This window comes from Marmota monax, unplaced genomic scaffold (assembly GCF_021218885.2).
Source record: "Marmota monax isolate L192 unplaced genomic scaffold, Marmota_monax_Labrador192_F-V1.1 WCK01_AAM20220418_F8-fsc00164, whole genome shotgun sequence".
NCBI lineage: Eukaryota > Metazoa > Chordata > Mammalia > Rodentia > Sciuridae > Marmota > Marmota monax.
Window position 1 is genome coordinate 2,711,351 of NW_026693313.1, and position 16,189 is coordinate 2,727,539.

Genomic DNA, 16,189 nt, shown 5'->3' on the forward strand with positions numbered 1-16,189 from the left:
ACCCTGTCTCAAAAGAGAAAATAAGGGTTGGGGATGTGGCTCAGTGGTTAAGCGCCCCTGGGTTCAATACCCAGTACCAATAAAAAAGGTAAAAAGGTATACACTCCGAGGCCCTGTCACCATTTTTAGGTTAATAAATGCCCTTAAAGCACACCACTGCTGAGTGAACTGTTGGCACTGTTTTGTGTATATTGATCATAAGATCATTGTATATAGACTTCAATGTGCTTGATACTTCCAGTAAAGACATACCTCTCTTTGGTTAACATGAAACAGATTCTTGTCAACTAGCTTTGTTTCAGCAGCAAGCTTAGCAAACTACACGTTCACTACTTGTTATGGGTGGGTGACAGAGCTTCTTAATACCCTTATATTCAGTCTACATTTATTTAGACATCAGAGGAAATGATCATTTCATAACTGAGAATTATGCGTTCTGTGAGCATGGTCCTAAATTTGGACCAACAAATACAGAATTCTTAATATAATCCTCAGAGTAAAATAACAACCACAGAACGAGGCAGACATTCTCATTCTTCGGAAATTGCCTTTTCCTCTATTGTGCTTTTTCCCTTGTACCTTCAAGGTCAGTTCACGAAATAGTAGGAAGATCATGGTGAGGGAGGAAGGTGTTTGTCTTCAGCCTCAGACCCCAGGCTTGTCCTTCTCCTCAAAGGAGCATTGTCTACTCCCACCAACCTCATCTGGCTGGGCTTTGCCAAGCCCTGTGAAGCAACTGCAGAAAGTGAATTTAAATGGTGTGCATCACAGTAAAATCTGTTCCACGGGGGCAGAAAATCAATGTTAGCTAACCAGCAGGAGAAGATCCAATCTGTGTTTCAGCCAGTGGCATCCAGGTAACTTCCTTACAATACAACACCTCCTCCTTTAAAAAATTTTTTTGAAAAAAATGTTGGATTGTTCTGTGTAAATCTTACCACATACATTGGCAAAGGCTCGTCTTTGTAGCCCTGCACCTGTTGGTTTACAGTATTTACACTGTGTTTACAGTATTCTCTATCAAAAAGAAAAGAAAAGAAAGTTTGTTTCTATTTTAAACCTGCCTTCTGTTCCTTTGCCTATTGTGCCTTTTTTAAAACAGAAATTGAATTTGGAAAAAAAAAAAGTGTGTGTTCCATATTTTAGTTGGAGGTTGGGAGATTTTATGTTTCCATATTTAATAACATTGTGGCAAAACTTGCATTGTTGGTTTTCTTTTCCTCTCTCCCCCCATTGATAACTCTGTCAGGTGAATGTTAGTTGGTCATTTGGAAGACAATTGTGAAAAAGCCAGTTTCCTTTTGGAAAGGAGGCCCTGGTGTGGGCCTTTCAGGGGCCCTGTATTCACAGGGTCCTCTAAAGAGCCTCTTAAGTTAGAGTCCCGAAGTCCTGGAGCCTGTGAAGAGTCCGGAAGTACAAGTTAATGAGGAGGTGAGGAATGAGGCTGCAGTTAGACAGCTTGGTGACAAGATGAAGGATTGTGTCAGTGGTATCTTCTAGCCAGTTGAGTGTAAGGTATACAGAGAAAACACACAACCAACTGGTCAGAAGCCACGTTATCAGTTCCTCTAAGAGTGGCACCATGCCTGTAAAAAATCCACCTGCTACGTTGAATAAGTACATATAGGTATATTTTTTTCACCCATTGGATAAAAGAATTCTTCCTTTCACTTTTTAGAGGATGCACAGTAGAAGGCGGTGGATCTCGTTCAAGTGGTATCTTGATGCCCAGTCAACGTTAATGATTTATAAGTATTACCTGTACAGAACTGACAGGCTTTTGCTCAGAAGATGCATTGCTGTTTAATTAACAATCAAGCCTATAATTGTTAATGCAATGTTATTGGAGAGATTTGAGAAACAGAGTTGGAAATACTATTTGATCTTACCAAAAGCCCATCCTGATAGATGTTCATAGCATCAGACAGGAAGATTCTGAGCATGGGAGAGCCACAGCCTGCCAGAAGCCTGGAAGAGCCCACAGCTACTGCCTCCTCAAATGCATTCCCAGCTCTAAGAGTTTTTGACTGACTGAATCTATGTTCTACAACCTTGATGGTTGAAGCGAGCACACACACACACGTCTACAACTAACATTCCCTGGGTTGTTTCTTGTGCTTTGCACCCCATTCCTTATTTCTGGATGGCACGAAATAGTGTTCAACAATTGGCATCTCTGCCATAAACAACTGATTGATAGAGCTGGATATTTCAGAATTATCCAGATTTTTTTTCTTGGAAATGAGCTCCAAGCAGGAAGCATGACTTCACTGAATTTATAGAAGTTCTAACAAGCCCTACATCTTTAAACTAGGGTATGTGAGTAAACAGATTTTAATTCCTCATATATATAAACTAGAGTCAAGTCTTTGGTTACATGAAAATGGAAGAGAAGTCTGGCACCAGTCTTTAGGATCTTTATTCTGTTTCATAAGAACGACTTCCAAGAAGACACAGAGCTTCAGTTACGGAATGACAGAGCCCTGGAGCTGGAAGGCATCGGTCTGGACACTGCTCCAGCCTGTGCTCCTTGACTTTCTGGTGGAGGAAACAGACCTGTGGGTGCCCACTGAGGACCACTGAGTTTGGAGACAGGGCACAGCAGAGGTGGGCCTATAGCTCTCTTCTCCCTCTGTAATGCTGTTCCTAAACTAGATTTTTCTTTAAAAAATACAAAAATACTCTCTATTATAGAGTTCTCCTTTGTGCCTAAAGGCAGCCTGCAATTAGAAAGCAAAGAATGAGCAACTGAATGGAGACCCTGCCTCATGCTCAGGGCGAGGCCAACTGCTCTTCTGCACTGAAAGGCTGCTGCACACACCCTGGCAACCCTTGAACAGCTCAGGAGGCCGTTTGCTTCTCAGGCCCGACACCTGCAGTGGAAGTCACACACACTTGCCAGCACGTGACGGGTTTGTGCAGCAGTGGTTTTCCCCATCTGATCGCCCCCGCCTATACGCAGCAGCATTTAACACTGTTGGGGCTGGCATGCAGCTGTTAAAGTAAGAATGGAGAGTCGTGGATGAGGGCATTTCCTGCTGGGTGGGGGGCAAGGGGACACCTGTGTACTCTGGGACAGGCACTGTCATCCTTTTGCTGTCCCCAGTGCAGTAACTAAACATCAGACAAAAGGAAACTCTCAGACTGCCTACATGTTAAAAATGAGCAAATAAAGGGCAAAGTCAACCAGTATAAAGTGTCATACTCTTGACTAGAAGACTGTTGTTCTAACAAATACCACTAAGATGCATATGTGTACCTACATTTTAATTCTTACATCACAACAAAAACTAGGGTCACAAAATTAGTTTTAAAAATATTTTTGGTTTAAGTAAAATGAGAAATTGAAAATTTTAATTAATACTCATTTTTTCATCTTAGCCACTCATTAACAGAGTAAATGAACTCCACTAGGTCCTAGCCATAGGATCCCTAGATCAGTAGCAATCCAACTGTTTAAAGTGTAGAAGCAAGTTGGGCACGGTGGTGCATGCCTGTAATCCCAGCAGCTTGGAAGGCTGAGGCAGGAAGATCACAGCCAGCCTCAGCCAAAGCGAGGTGCTAAGCAACTCAGGGAGACCTGTCTCTAAATAAAATACAATATAGAGCTGGGAATGTAACTCAGTGGTCAAGTGCCCCTGAGTTCAATCCCCCTTCCCACCATCCCCCCAAAAAAAGTGTGTAGAAGCAGCTGTACATTCTGTAAGAGGATGTGGCCAGCCGTCTCCCCTGCTCGGAGACAGCTGGATCTATTCACAGAGGCGAATCCGTTGGTCTGGCTTTCAGGCACACCAAGTTGCTGCTGTCTGTGCCACATGCGCATCTCACATCCACATGGCCCCTAGCCACTGTTCATTACTGAGACTCAGTTGTCATTCATGTGCTGTGCTGCCGTATGCCAATGAGGCACTTTTTCTGTGTTATTTTCTTCTGAAACCTGTGTGACGCAGTGACTGATGGACAAGGAGCCACCGATGTGGAAATACTTTAATGGAGAGAGTACATTAAAATGTCAAAGAGAAGGGCCAAAAAACTTGTGAATGTGTCAAGCCCCAGTTACAATGGTGTCCCTGTGCCGAGGAGCAGGGGATGATGCATTCACTGAGATCCAGCCCTTTGGATTTTGGACAACTAGGTTTTAACGTAATAGCTATGATTTGAAAAGCCATGTTATTGAAAGACAAAGAAGAAAGATCTCAAAGGCTGAAATAGAGATTTTATTTCTGCAGTTAAATGTAAGGCTTGCATTATTGTCTGAATACTATGCAGTCATTTTTGGTCCCTTTCAAAATTTAGAATTTAAATGTTATTATGTTAGTATTTTAAGATTATGATTTCACAGTTAAATCTTTTAGAGTTACAAGACTATTATTCATAATAGCCCTAAATTACATTTATAAATCTTCAAATCAAAATATACTAAAATACTAATTCTTAAAAAAAAAACAGTTTTTAAACTTTATTTTAATGAGGTTCAGAGTATGAAATATACAGCAAACCTCCAGTGGACTAGAGGCCATGAGCTACCCTAACCAGCAGATAATTGCCACTTGGAGATTTCAACACACACTCACCCAACCACAGGAGGGACGGGACGCGGCCAGTGTGCCTGCATGTTTAACAAATCCTCTAGGTGGTTCTGGAGCAGAAAGCCAGCTCACACCTAAGGATTAGTGTTTGTGCTCCAAGACAGCACTGATGGCAAGCCCGGGAAAGCTGAGTGAGAAAGGCAAGCTGAGCCCTGCCTGCCTGCTTACATCTCTGCCCACACATTCACACACTCATGCTAGAGAGGCTAGCACCTAGGACTAACTATATGGCCACACAGTGTCACAGCTCCGCAAGTCCCACTTAATCAGAAAAGAGCAGGGATCCTGAAATCACAATCGCATCAGGTAGCGGTGCAGACCTGCATTGCCAACCTGAAGGGCTTGCAGACTGATACCAGGAGGCAGCAGAGTTCTCCAGCCTTGACCTCAGCAGTGTCTTGGGCTGAAGGCAGCAGGAGCAGCGGGAGCCATGAAGTTGATATGCTCTGAGACTTCGTATAGTCCAGCTTGGAGACTATCATGGTTGACCTTGTAAAGATCTATAGTGAGGGGCTGGATTCTTTTTTGAATGCTCACAGGCACCTTAGTTTAGTGGCATTAAGGATTGTGGGGTGCACCCCCTAAAGGTTTTTCATAATCTGGTTCTTTTTCTTATTTTGAACTCCACGTCAGCCATCATATAGATTTGAATAACAGACCAAATGAAAACTCCAGCCACAAGGCTCAGCCCCTTGCTTGGAGTGTTACTACTCCTGGTTCCCTTTGCTGCTTAGACACCTGCAGGTGGGGAATCACCAGAGTCCTGTCCTCTACTACTCACAGGGGCTGGGGCTAGTGAGGGATTATAGTTTTGCTCAGTTTTCAGGCTTTTCCAGAGGCATTTTCTACCTAATTTTGAACAGTGTGTGGTTTCACTACGTTAGATAACTTCACAGCCCAAGGCCATCTTTAGCTCAGGAAATTTTGTAAGAGTTTTAGGAGTATTTCTTAAAAATCACAAGTGTGTGTGTGTGTATGTGTGTGTGTGTGTGTGTACGCTCCCTATCAAGGGTTTTACAAAATAGGCTACAATACAGTATTTGAGATGGAGAACTCAGGATCCAAAATACTTTTTTGAAGCCAACTGAAAGGTCCATTATCATTATGGTAGCAGAGATATATATGGATGCATGTAAGAGGTATGTATTCTTAATCATCTTGTTGCTAAAGCGTCTCTCCTCAGATTAGTTCACCAGTGAGTGTTAATTATCTGCTCTGCATTTGTTAAGCTCACATGAACTCTGCATCTGGGGCAGGGTACTCCCAGACCTCTAGGACCCTGCTCTTCACTCCACTCTCCTGGCTCCCAGGCACCTGGGACACTTCCAGATGGTCTGCTCCCCCTGTCCTCTCTCACCTGTCCAGGTGACGGGTTAAAAATGTCCTGAATAAAGATATGGACCCACCTAGCACTGAAAAGGAGCAATTCTCCTGGTAAAGGGATTGAGACTCCTATAATGGTATTATGATCTCAAGATTAACTTTTAAAGATCTTTATGTTTAGTGCAGTTAGGAGGGCGCACTTTCCATGGGGCACATCAGTGTCAACTGCATTTCTCTTTGGTGCAGTATGGGTCTCATTTTTCCTAGACCAGGGGGATGCTGCATGGTGCCAGCATCCCCAGAGGTCTGAGAGTCTCCTCTTGCAGAAAGAGGACAAGCTCCCAGCCCCACTGGGGCTCACACTGGTGCCGTGCACTCAAGGCCACTGGGACGCTAGGAATCAGCAAGGAGGTGCTGGAATCACTCCGTGTTAAATGTCATCAGTATTTTGGCTAACTTCTGTGTTCTTGCCAGTAAACAGTTCACAAAGCAGGAGAGGGAACCAATCTAAGTCAACTTTGAGGATGCAGAGACAGCCTTGGACCTCAGTTACCAAGATCCAAGCATCGGACACTCTTCTTGCATTTTCTTCACACTCGGACAAGGAGGCCTGTCTCCTGAAACCCCTCACACTCTGTTTGTTCTGGTTCCTTTGAGAACCAGGGAGGATCAGTAAGCTGCTTTAGGGACAGAACTGGCCCCTGTGTTGAGGAAAGGAAGGACGGGGCCTAGCACCCAGGAGCAGCTGGTGGGGAGTGGGGAGGAGCGCAGGCTGTTTGTGAGGGTGTGGGCTTCCAGGGCCCGGCTGGAGCACAGTGCCGCCCAGCGCTCAGCTGAGGGAGCTTTGCCAGGAAGCGTGGTCAAATACAGTGCTTTGGACAAATGGGGAGAGCCAGGAGGTGGCTTGGGACAGCTTGTGGGAGATGCCAGGTCATGAGGCCAGGACAGAGAGGTGCTCTGCCCGGTGAGTTAGCTCACTCTTGAGAAGGTGCTGCTCTATGGAAAGGGTCTCCTCAGAGCTGCTGGAATGTGATACTGCCCTCCCCCCATTCTTAAAGGAAAGGGTACAACTTAAACATGCCTGGAGGCCAAGGGCTTGAGGAGTCTGTGTGTAGCTAGAAAACAATGGTTCATTGTAACTGGCAAGTCTGTTGGTGTCGTACATGTTGAGAGTCTCTTTGAGTGAAGAGGCTGCCTTGAAAGAGATCACATTGGCCAGTGAGGAAAGAGCTTGGAAAAAAGATTCGAGTCTAGTAAGGGGCATCCCTCACAGAGGGGGAAAGATGGCTTACAGCACACCAACGCTCTCCTGTCCAGGCCCAGGGGTCCACCTGCTGTGCAGCCTCACCTTGGCACTTGAGGCCCATCGGACTCCAGGTGTCCAGAGCCAGACTCCCGCTCTCTCCTGACTCAGTGGCTGCCCCAGCCTCTCCTGCGCAGGCAGCCTCTTCTGCACAGGAACACCTGCCAGCCATGCCCGCCTGCTCTTCCTCCCCCACAGTGTTTAATCATCAGCAGATCCTTGTGTCACCTCCATGATGCTGCTAGCTCTTCATCCTGCTTCCACCACCCATGGCCTCTCACCTGAGGGCCCCACACGTGTTCTTCCTGCCTCTCACAGTCAGAGGGTGATATCTTACAACATACATCTTCAGTGCCATTCTTCCTCCTGGAAACCCCTGGTCGCTTCCTGTTTCTCTTTGGGTTCAGAACCTCACGTAATTGTGGGCCTCATGGTGCCCCTTCTTCCCACACCATCTGTGCACACCAGACGCCACAGAGCCCTGCACCTGCAGTTCTTGCCTCCTCATCTGGTGGATTCCCATCCAACACTCAGATCTAAAGGGCCACCATACCTTCCCCAGGGTACTTCTTGTCCCCCTCACCTTAAGCTTGCAAATGCAGGTACCTTATATCCATGCCACAGCAAGGCCACAGCTCTTGCTGGCTGCTCCAGTTGTTTGTTTTCTTGTGTGTTTGGTCCACTGTTGTGTTGCTTCGCGCCCACCCCATCCCGGACACAAGTGTGACTCCTGAGCAGAAGGTATTTCTGACTGAAATTTATATTTCTAGTATGTTTCCCTGAGCAAAATGTAGCTGGTTTTGTTTGTTTGGTTTTTGTTTTTAAACAGCACATGGCTGTATATTTTTTCAGGAATCCAGTTTCTATGTCACTGCTCTTGGGTTTGCTGTTTGTCTTTGTTCAACAATACAAACGCTGCTTTGCCTTCCCAGGGATGCTGTCAAGCCAGAGCCACTGGCCTGTTGAAATGGCAACATGGCTTTGCCACCAGCATTGCTGACAGCAGCTGCTGCAGGCACGTTCGTGGGTCAGCCCCACCACAAAGCCACTTGAGCTTTGAGCTTTGATTGTGCTTTTTGGGGTACACACAGTGGTTTTCGCTTTGGATATTAGATTTAAAATAAGCTGAGCTGGATTTCTCCTCAATGCTGCTTTGGAAGAATCACCATGTAATTCCATCAGAAATCTCTCTCCAGCGATACTGGATGTTGTGTGAGAACATCTGTGGTCATAAAACATTTCCAATAGGATGTTCTGTTCTTATAGCCGTAGCTCTCCAGAGAAACAGAGTAGCAAGTAGAAAAAGATTCTGCTGGAATTGGGGTCTCGCAGGTTTCAACTTCTGGTTCCAACAGTTGGGTCTAAGTAACAAAGTGCCCTCGAATTTCAGTGCTGGTCTGGCGTATTTTGTCAGTAAGCGGTCCTTGCTGGCTTCATGACTCAGCCACGCTGCACTGGCAGTCCTGGATGAAGGCATGTGTGCGTGGCAGTCACGCTCAGCTTTCCCACTGAGCATGCATTGCTTTATGCTCGTCCTAAGCGTGACTCAAATGATGTCTGCCGTGGGTGTGCTGGAGTGCTCCACTGGGCTCCACTGTGTAGGCTGTCCGGGGCACCTATTCTGTCTGCCCTGCCCTTCTTCAAAGAGCTGTGTCAGAAGTTGGTTCATTTTCAAGGTGTACCCTCACACTTTCATCTGTACTGTTGAGAAAAAAATTTTGTTAATTGCTAAAATGGTAAGGTCTTGTTTTCTTTTTTTGTCAGGGGGTTACTGGGAATTGAACTCAGGGGCACTTGGCCATGAGCCACATCCCCAGCCCTATTTTGTATTTTATTTAGAGACAGGGTCTCACTGAGTTGCTTAGCACCTCGCTTTTGCTGAGGCTGGCTTTGAACTTGCAATCCTCCTGCCTCAGCAAGCCTTCTGCCTCAGCCTCCCAAGCCACTGAGGCACGCTCCACTGCCCTCAGCAGGTCTTGTTTTCTTTAAAGCTCCAAAATCATATATATAGACTTGATTTAATTTTAAACTATCATATTTGAGGTAAGAGTCAGATCTTCAGAAGCATGTGACACTCTTAGGATTGCACACGCATGAATCCTACAGAATTCAAACTGCACTGCGACCTGTGCTCCCCTTTCTGCCTTTACCTTGATCTGCCGGAAATGCCACTTTAAAATTGGCATTGGCTTCCATATTTTTCCCTAAAGCCAGCCCTTTGTTGGCAGGTGAATGTGCATTTTTAAAGAAATCTCCAAAGTCAACAAAAGGAAAATCTACAAAACAGCACTTGTGGGCATGCGTGGAATGAGAAGCAGGAGCACAAGCGCTGCCAGGGGTGCACGCGCAGTAGGAGCTGGGTTCTGTAGTAGAGTGACAGGCCTCGCACACACCTGGGCTCAACCCTAGGACCGAGTTCTGGTCAGCATGTTTGTGCACAAATCTTGTTTGCTATTGAAATGATGAGGGAGACGTGTGGCGGACAGAGCAGGCCAGGCAGGGCCGGGCAGTGAGGTCAGCAGCCCCTGACTCTTTGTCTTCACAGTGTGCAGTCTGGTCACCTAACAGCTACACCAAGCCCATTCAGAGTGTGCATCAACGTAGAAGAGACCTCTGAGATGATGTTGGATGCTCACGGCCCTGACCTTGGGTTTCAGATCTGCAGACTGTGGAAAACAGTGACAGGGGACAGAACAGCCCAAGCCTTTGGGCCCACAAGAAGCAACAGCCCAGTAGTTACAGCCCTGGAGTCCCAGATGGGACACTTTGCTCTTTTGGGTTCATCTGACATTTGGGCAGGTTTTACACTAGATGTATCCCTTCATTTCACCTTGAATTTCTGCCTGTTTGTGGTTTGTTGCTCCTAATTTTCTTTTGAAGAAAGTGGGGATTTACCTCATGATTGTCCTAACTCCACGTGGAGCTTCCAGGGTTTGCTGTGATCCAAAGGGATACAGCAGTCAGTGCTGTCCTGGACAGGGACCCATGAGGTGACTCAGCCCCAAACTCACATTTGAGGCTTTGAGTTCCTAATAATTGTCACAGCCCACCCAAATAAGATCCCTGGCTTTTTAACCAGAGTTTTAAAACAACAGCTGCAGTTTACTTGAGGACCACATAACAAGCAGTTGACATCCAACACGTGGACCTTTCAATCTTTGATTTTTTTTTTTTTTTTTTTTTTTGTCGTTGTGTTGTTACTGTGAAACTATTATGTGATTTTGTCATCTCATAGTGATTGAAGATGGGCTATGCAGATGTGGGGGAAAAGCCACAGATCAGGGTTAGATGGCTGCTAATTTAGTCAGCTTCCTGATGGATTGCATATTCTGGTTCTCTTTTCCACTTTAGCATAAACAAATGTCTCAAGGAGGCATTAGTGCCGTCCATGTTAGCTGTCTACACATGAAATGAAATAGTGGAAGCTAGAAAAGGTGACTGTGGACTGTACTTTAGAATGCCTTTCTACAGTGATGAATGCATTCTCTCCCGATTCATTTCACTTACCAGGACTTTTTCACATGCAAGGGTTAAGTAGGCCTGATCCTGCTCTCAGTGCACTGCTAGAAGAGCCCAGATGAGCAGAGGTTACCTGAACACAGCCAAGAGAGGCTTAGAGCTGTGCACAGGTGCAGCTCACAGCCAGCCAGCCGGGCTCCCTTCCAGGGGGAGCAAGGGTGGCTCTCGTGGGAAGCAGCCACTAGAACACATCCTAGAGACAGGGAGGCCAGCAGTGAGTTGAAGCAGTTACTGACTTGGAAATAATCTTCCAGAAAAAGCCTGTTCAGAAGCTCAGGGTGCTCTTCACAGGTCCATCTAAGAAACAAAGCAGCCCCAACAGGAGCCACTTCTGAAAACTGGCCCTGGACCGGCTTATGGGGTAAGGACACCCAGAAGGAAATCTAGGATGCTTAAGTCGATGCCGGCCATCACAGGAGGAAGTGAGGCCTGCACCACGGAGGCCCATGTTTATAGCTGCAGTGCAGTAGTCCAGGAGCAGGCTAACTGAAAGCCATTGAGCGGTCTCAGATCCTGTGGGGTAGGTGCTGTCATGCCCCTCAGCAGTGAACCCTCAGTGAGCTGAGGACCAAAGGTCAAAGTAACACCCCAAGCCATGCCCACACCATTTGTCTAAGAAGGTTCTTGCCAAGTTATCATTGAGTATTGGTACAGAAATTCCCTGAATGGTTTGTTATTTAAAAAAAAAAAAAGAAGAAGAAGAAGAAAGAAAAAGAAACTTAAATCTTTATTACTTTGATTTTTCAAATAGTCCATGTTTAAATTTTTCCTACAAGCAAGAAAGTTAAGTCCATTGGAAACATAACAGAAAAATCATCGGTATATAGATTTTAAAATGATTTATGTTAATCTCTTTAAAGGTCTCATAAAAATGTTGGCTTTTTTACATCTAGAGCCACCAAGTGATAGTTTAATGGCAGTAAATGGGATTGTATAATCATAATTAGTTTGGAACAAATAAGAAAAGCATCTTTTATCCCTCTTCTTAGCTTTACTACTAAGAGTAGCATCACTCCCCCAAACTTTAAAAGTTTCTTAAAGATTTTACATAATAAAAGCTTTGACTACAAGGATGAAATAGAACTTCTAAGGCTTTTGCCACATTGCCACCATCTTTCTTGTTGCTTTGGAATTTTCCCTAGGAGAACTGACCACTTTGCCATTTAAATCTCTTCTCTCATTACCACCCATCAGAGAAGTGACATTGTGAGACAGTTTTCTCTTCTGGATAGAGGACCCTTCTCTTTTAAGGGTAAAGAGAAGTTGTGTCTTACCAAGCATTGGGCAAATCTAGTAAAACGAAGTCAGCAAGAGATGATGTCAGCAGCATTTGGGGCAAGGGGCTGTGCAGATTTGGGAAACTTGAGCTAATCTAAGTACCTGTCCTCTCCTGTGATGAAGAAGCCCTGCCAAAAAGCAGTGGAGAGGGCTGGGGTTGTGGCTCAGTGATAGAGCACTCACCTTGCATTTGCAATGCACTGGGTTCGATCCTCAGCACCGCACAAAAATAAATAAAAGTATTGTGTCCAACTACAACTAAAAATATATATTTAAAAAAAAAGCAGTGGAGGTGTGTGTCTGCTACATAATTTTGGTATGGGGAAATCAGTGTGTTTTTAATACACCCTGACTTCAAAAAGTTAAGTAAAGGGTTGAGGAGAGAGTTAGCAGCGCTTTCTCTCATTTTTTTATATCAGAAACTTTAGGGCAAAGAATTACTTTTTTAATATCCCCACACTGCCCATTTTTTTTTTTTTTTTACCTCTTGTGGTTTTGATGTGAGGATACTAAGCAGTGCTAATAGTCAGATCTTATTAAACATTAGACATTAATTTTGCTTGCTTTTGTAATTCCTGTTCTTATTTCAAGTTCCCTACTCTTGCTAACATTCCTCAACATGAATAATTCTGAATAGGTGTCGTAATTATGAATGTGTAGCTTATTTGTATAACTTATGATATTTGGAATTTTTAAACACTGTACTGGACAGTTGCCTAGTAGTAGAGTTCAGTCTCTTTCTCCAGGAAACAGTCTGGTTTTAGCAAACATGAAAACTCAGCCCCGCCCCTCACCTGAGTGCTCTATTAGAGTTGACACCAGGACCGTCTACTCTGCTGTGCCGTGCTGTGCGCCGTCAGTCTATGTGTACCTGTGCTTTCTTTTCATATAGGCAAGGCAGCTTTCCTGGCATGAACCAGAGTGGACTTGTGGCTTCCAGCTCTCCCTACAGCCAACCCATGAACAACAGCTCTGGCCTGATGAACACACAGGCACCGCCTTACAGCATGACGCCCACCATGGTGAACAGCGCCACAGGTAACCTGGCAGCTCTGGCTCCCAAGGGATACCCTGTCCTACCCTCTCCTAGGCTTCCCAAGTGAATGTGCCCAACCAGCTTGAGAAGATGGATCCACTGGTGAAAATGGAAATAGTACTACTTTTCAACTTCTGGGAAACTGGCTCAGTCTGTTTGAGACTTAAGGGTTACATTATATTCTGTATAAATTACTGTATTCATTCTGTGCTTGTAATAATATGTGGACATATTCGGATATCATTGGTGATTGCTAAGTACAGACACTAAGTTCTGTCTTTGAGAATTGTTAAAGAATATTGGTAGATCCCAAAGTAAGATCTTTGCATTTGACAGTGGTAGAGATAAATTTTGAGAATTCATATTCAGGGGAAATGGCTGCAGGGCAGAGCAGGGAGAGTTGGAAGCACCTTTTCATTTGGGGAAACCCCTCTAAATGTGTACTTGGAAGCAGCTGCTTCATAAGTGCTATTTGCAGGTCACCTCCATTGAGAAATTGCCATAAATGTCTAATTACGTTTAGCTCTTTCAGCCCATTTTGTAGTCTCAACAGTTGCATTCTTACAAAATCATGTCTGATTAGTGCATTCAGTATTCTGTCAGTTTGTGGGAAACATCACCAATGGCTCAAACCGTATATCTTCCATTTCCCAGAATCTGAGACTTTTGGGTTCCTGGACATCCCAGGCAACAAGTTCTACTTTCCAAATGATGAATTGCTCTGAATTAAGTTGACTGATAGAGACCCTTGCAGCAAGACTTGCTCCTTCAGTTAAGGCAGAACTTGACTTAGCAGCTCTGTGTCCTCCACCACCTTGTGACATGTCAAGAAAACACTGTAGCCAGATCCCTGGCTCCCTTGTTTACCTTTTTCCATTTGTGCTGCCTCCTGCCACAGTCCTGTCTTGTCCATCTCAAGGGCCACACACACTCCGGGACTGAACTTCTAGTCTCATTTAATACTGATATTACCCAATTACTTCCATTTCGAGGCTTGTGAGAGAGGAAAACAGAAACTATGGGTAAAAGTGGAGGTTTTAAAATAAATAAAATAGCCTTCCTGATGTCACATAGGTCATATTTCATTTCAGGAAGGTGGTGTTTGTACTAGAGACCAAAGGCCCCCACCAGCACTTTCCCTGGTACCAGAGGACCTGGGTTGTGACAGTCTTGTGTTTTCTCTAACTTCCTGAATTAAAATTCCTGGAGAACATTAAATTACACAAATTTTCACCTGTTATTAGCAATATTCATTTTTCCCTTTTTTTTTAGACCCCAGAGCCACAAAACTACCCAACTACAACAGATCTGCAGTGCTCTGCCTACGAAGTGTGTATCTCTGAGAAGCAACCAGTCTAATGGGAATTCATAGAGAGGGTGTCTTTCTATTATTAGTATTAAGATAATTTGCTATTCGTTATTTCATACAGAGAAAATCTGTTCAGTGAATGGCCATTTATCCTCACAGTCTTTTGTATGGATAGCAGTGTATTTTTATTGAATTGTGCATTTTGACATTGAATTTTTAATAATTTAGACATTTATCAAATTTTAATCTGCACATTTATATAATTTTATTTCATCCTTTGCTGAATAAGTCAAATGCTATAATGATATAAAGTAATTATTCAGCACATCCGAGGAGTCTTGGCCATTTAGCTTGTGCCACATGTATGTTAACAGGTCCAGTAAACCTACGGAAACTGAGTCAGCCCCTGGGAAGCCAGCAGTTCAGGGTTACACAGCGGCATAGCTCCTGCTGGGGCTGGGGCTGGGGCTGATGCGGTGCACTTGACTACAGATGGGTCAAAGCGGCCCTTTGTGGTACCTGTCTCGTTGGTTTAGGCACACTGAGAGGAGGTCAGTGATGACAACTAAGCCCTTCTTCATCAGAGTGCACTTTGGCAGAAGGTGAAGGTAGTTCAGATGCCAGCCAGGGCTGGTGGTAGATTTCCTGACCTCGGTTTGCAGCCAGAGCAACTGACATTCCAGCATTCTCTTCAGTGAGTCCGAACACTTGTGCTATAGCAGTGTACAGGGCCAAAAAATCCTCCCGTGTAGTGACAGACTATTACAGGCTTCAGTGAACAAGTGATTATTTAAATGGAGCCAGTGTAGGTGTAAATGTGACAACTGTTTCTTCATGTGGAATACCTGGGAAGTTGGATGGAGAGTCGGGACTTCCCTCTTCAGGGTCTTTCCTGCTTCTGTTCTAACTTAGACTTAAAGATTGGAACTACGTATTATGGGCACAGTTACACTAGATCCTATAGATAGTTGATGAGCAGCCATGAGACACTGCGCCGAGCCTTCCCCTTGCAGAGCCCTGCTCAAATTCCAGTGGTGAGTCTTTCTGCCAGCTGAGCTTTGGTCGATCCCAGAGGCAGAGCATCATCACTGTCCTGCCAGTGCGAGGCATATCAGTTCTGATAGCCCTTTACAGGGGAAAATGTCAATCACACTACCCAAATTTATGAATCACCTACTTTAAAGATCCTTTAGAATGCTGTTAAAACCACAGATTCCTGAGCTCCCATCAGAATTTCTGGGGGTGGGTCCAGGAATCTTCATTCTTAACAAACTCCTCAGACAACTTTCATGTATGCATGCTAAAGTCTGAGAATTGATTGTTTGGAGGCGTTTTGCCCAGCAATCACCTGTAGAAAAGCTGCCAGCTTTGTGTACCATTAGCAAAGCTGCCTAGAGTGGGATCTCACAGCTGGACAGCTATCTTCTTGGGACCTGACAGTCTTCCATAGAGGAAGCTTTGGGTCCTTTGCACCCTTACTGGTGGTTGATTATCTAAGTAGTTTAAAGGCATTGTGTTTGCTTGCTTGCTTGCTTTAAGTTGATGGTTTTAGACAAATTGCTGCTTCCCTAGAAAAAGGATGTGATAAGCTATCAAAATCAGACCTCTTAAACTCGGGGGAAGTGTATGCTGATGTGCCAGGCTGCAGGGGCAGGGCTTTCTTGGAGCATCGGTATGGCTGTGAGGAGAAGTTTGCTGTTCTCCTGGAGCAGCCGGGCTGCTGCATGGGGAGGAGGCACTCATGCAAATTATGGCTTTGTGCCCAGCTTGCACGTTCTCACTGGCAACCCCCAAGGAAGGCCTCATATCGGGGTGTTTGAGGGATTTTCTCT

General features: G+C 44.8%; 1 protein-coding gene across 7 annotated transcripts in view; it reads left to right on the top strand.

The window, feature by feature from the left end:
• The window catches only part of Arid1b (AT-rich interaction domain 1B), a 412,777-nt gene that overhangs the window by 354,883 nt on the left and 41,705 nt on the right, over positions 1 to 16,189 (top strand). For all 7 annotated transcript variants that reach the window (XM_046456608.1, XM_046456610.1, XM_046456613.1 and 4 more), the window contains one exon: positions 12,905 to 13,050. In XM_046456608.1, the coding sequence (XP_046312564.1) occupies positions 12,905 to 13,050 (146 nt within the window). The remainder of the gene's footprint in view (positions 1 to 12,904; positions 13,051 to 16,189) is intronic.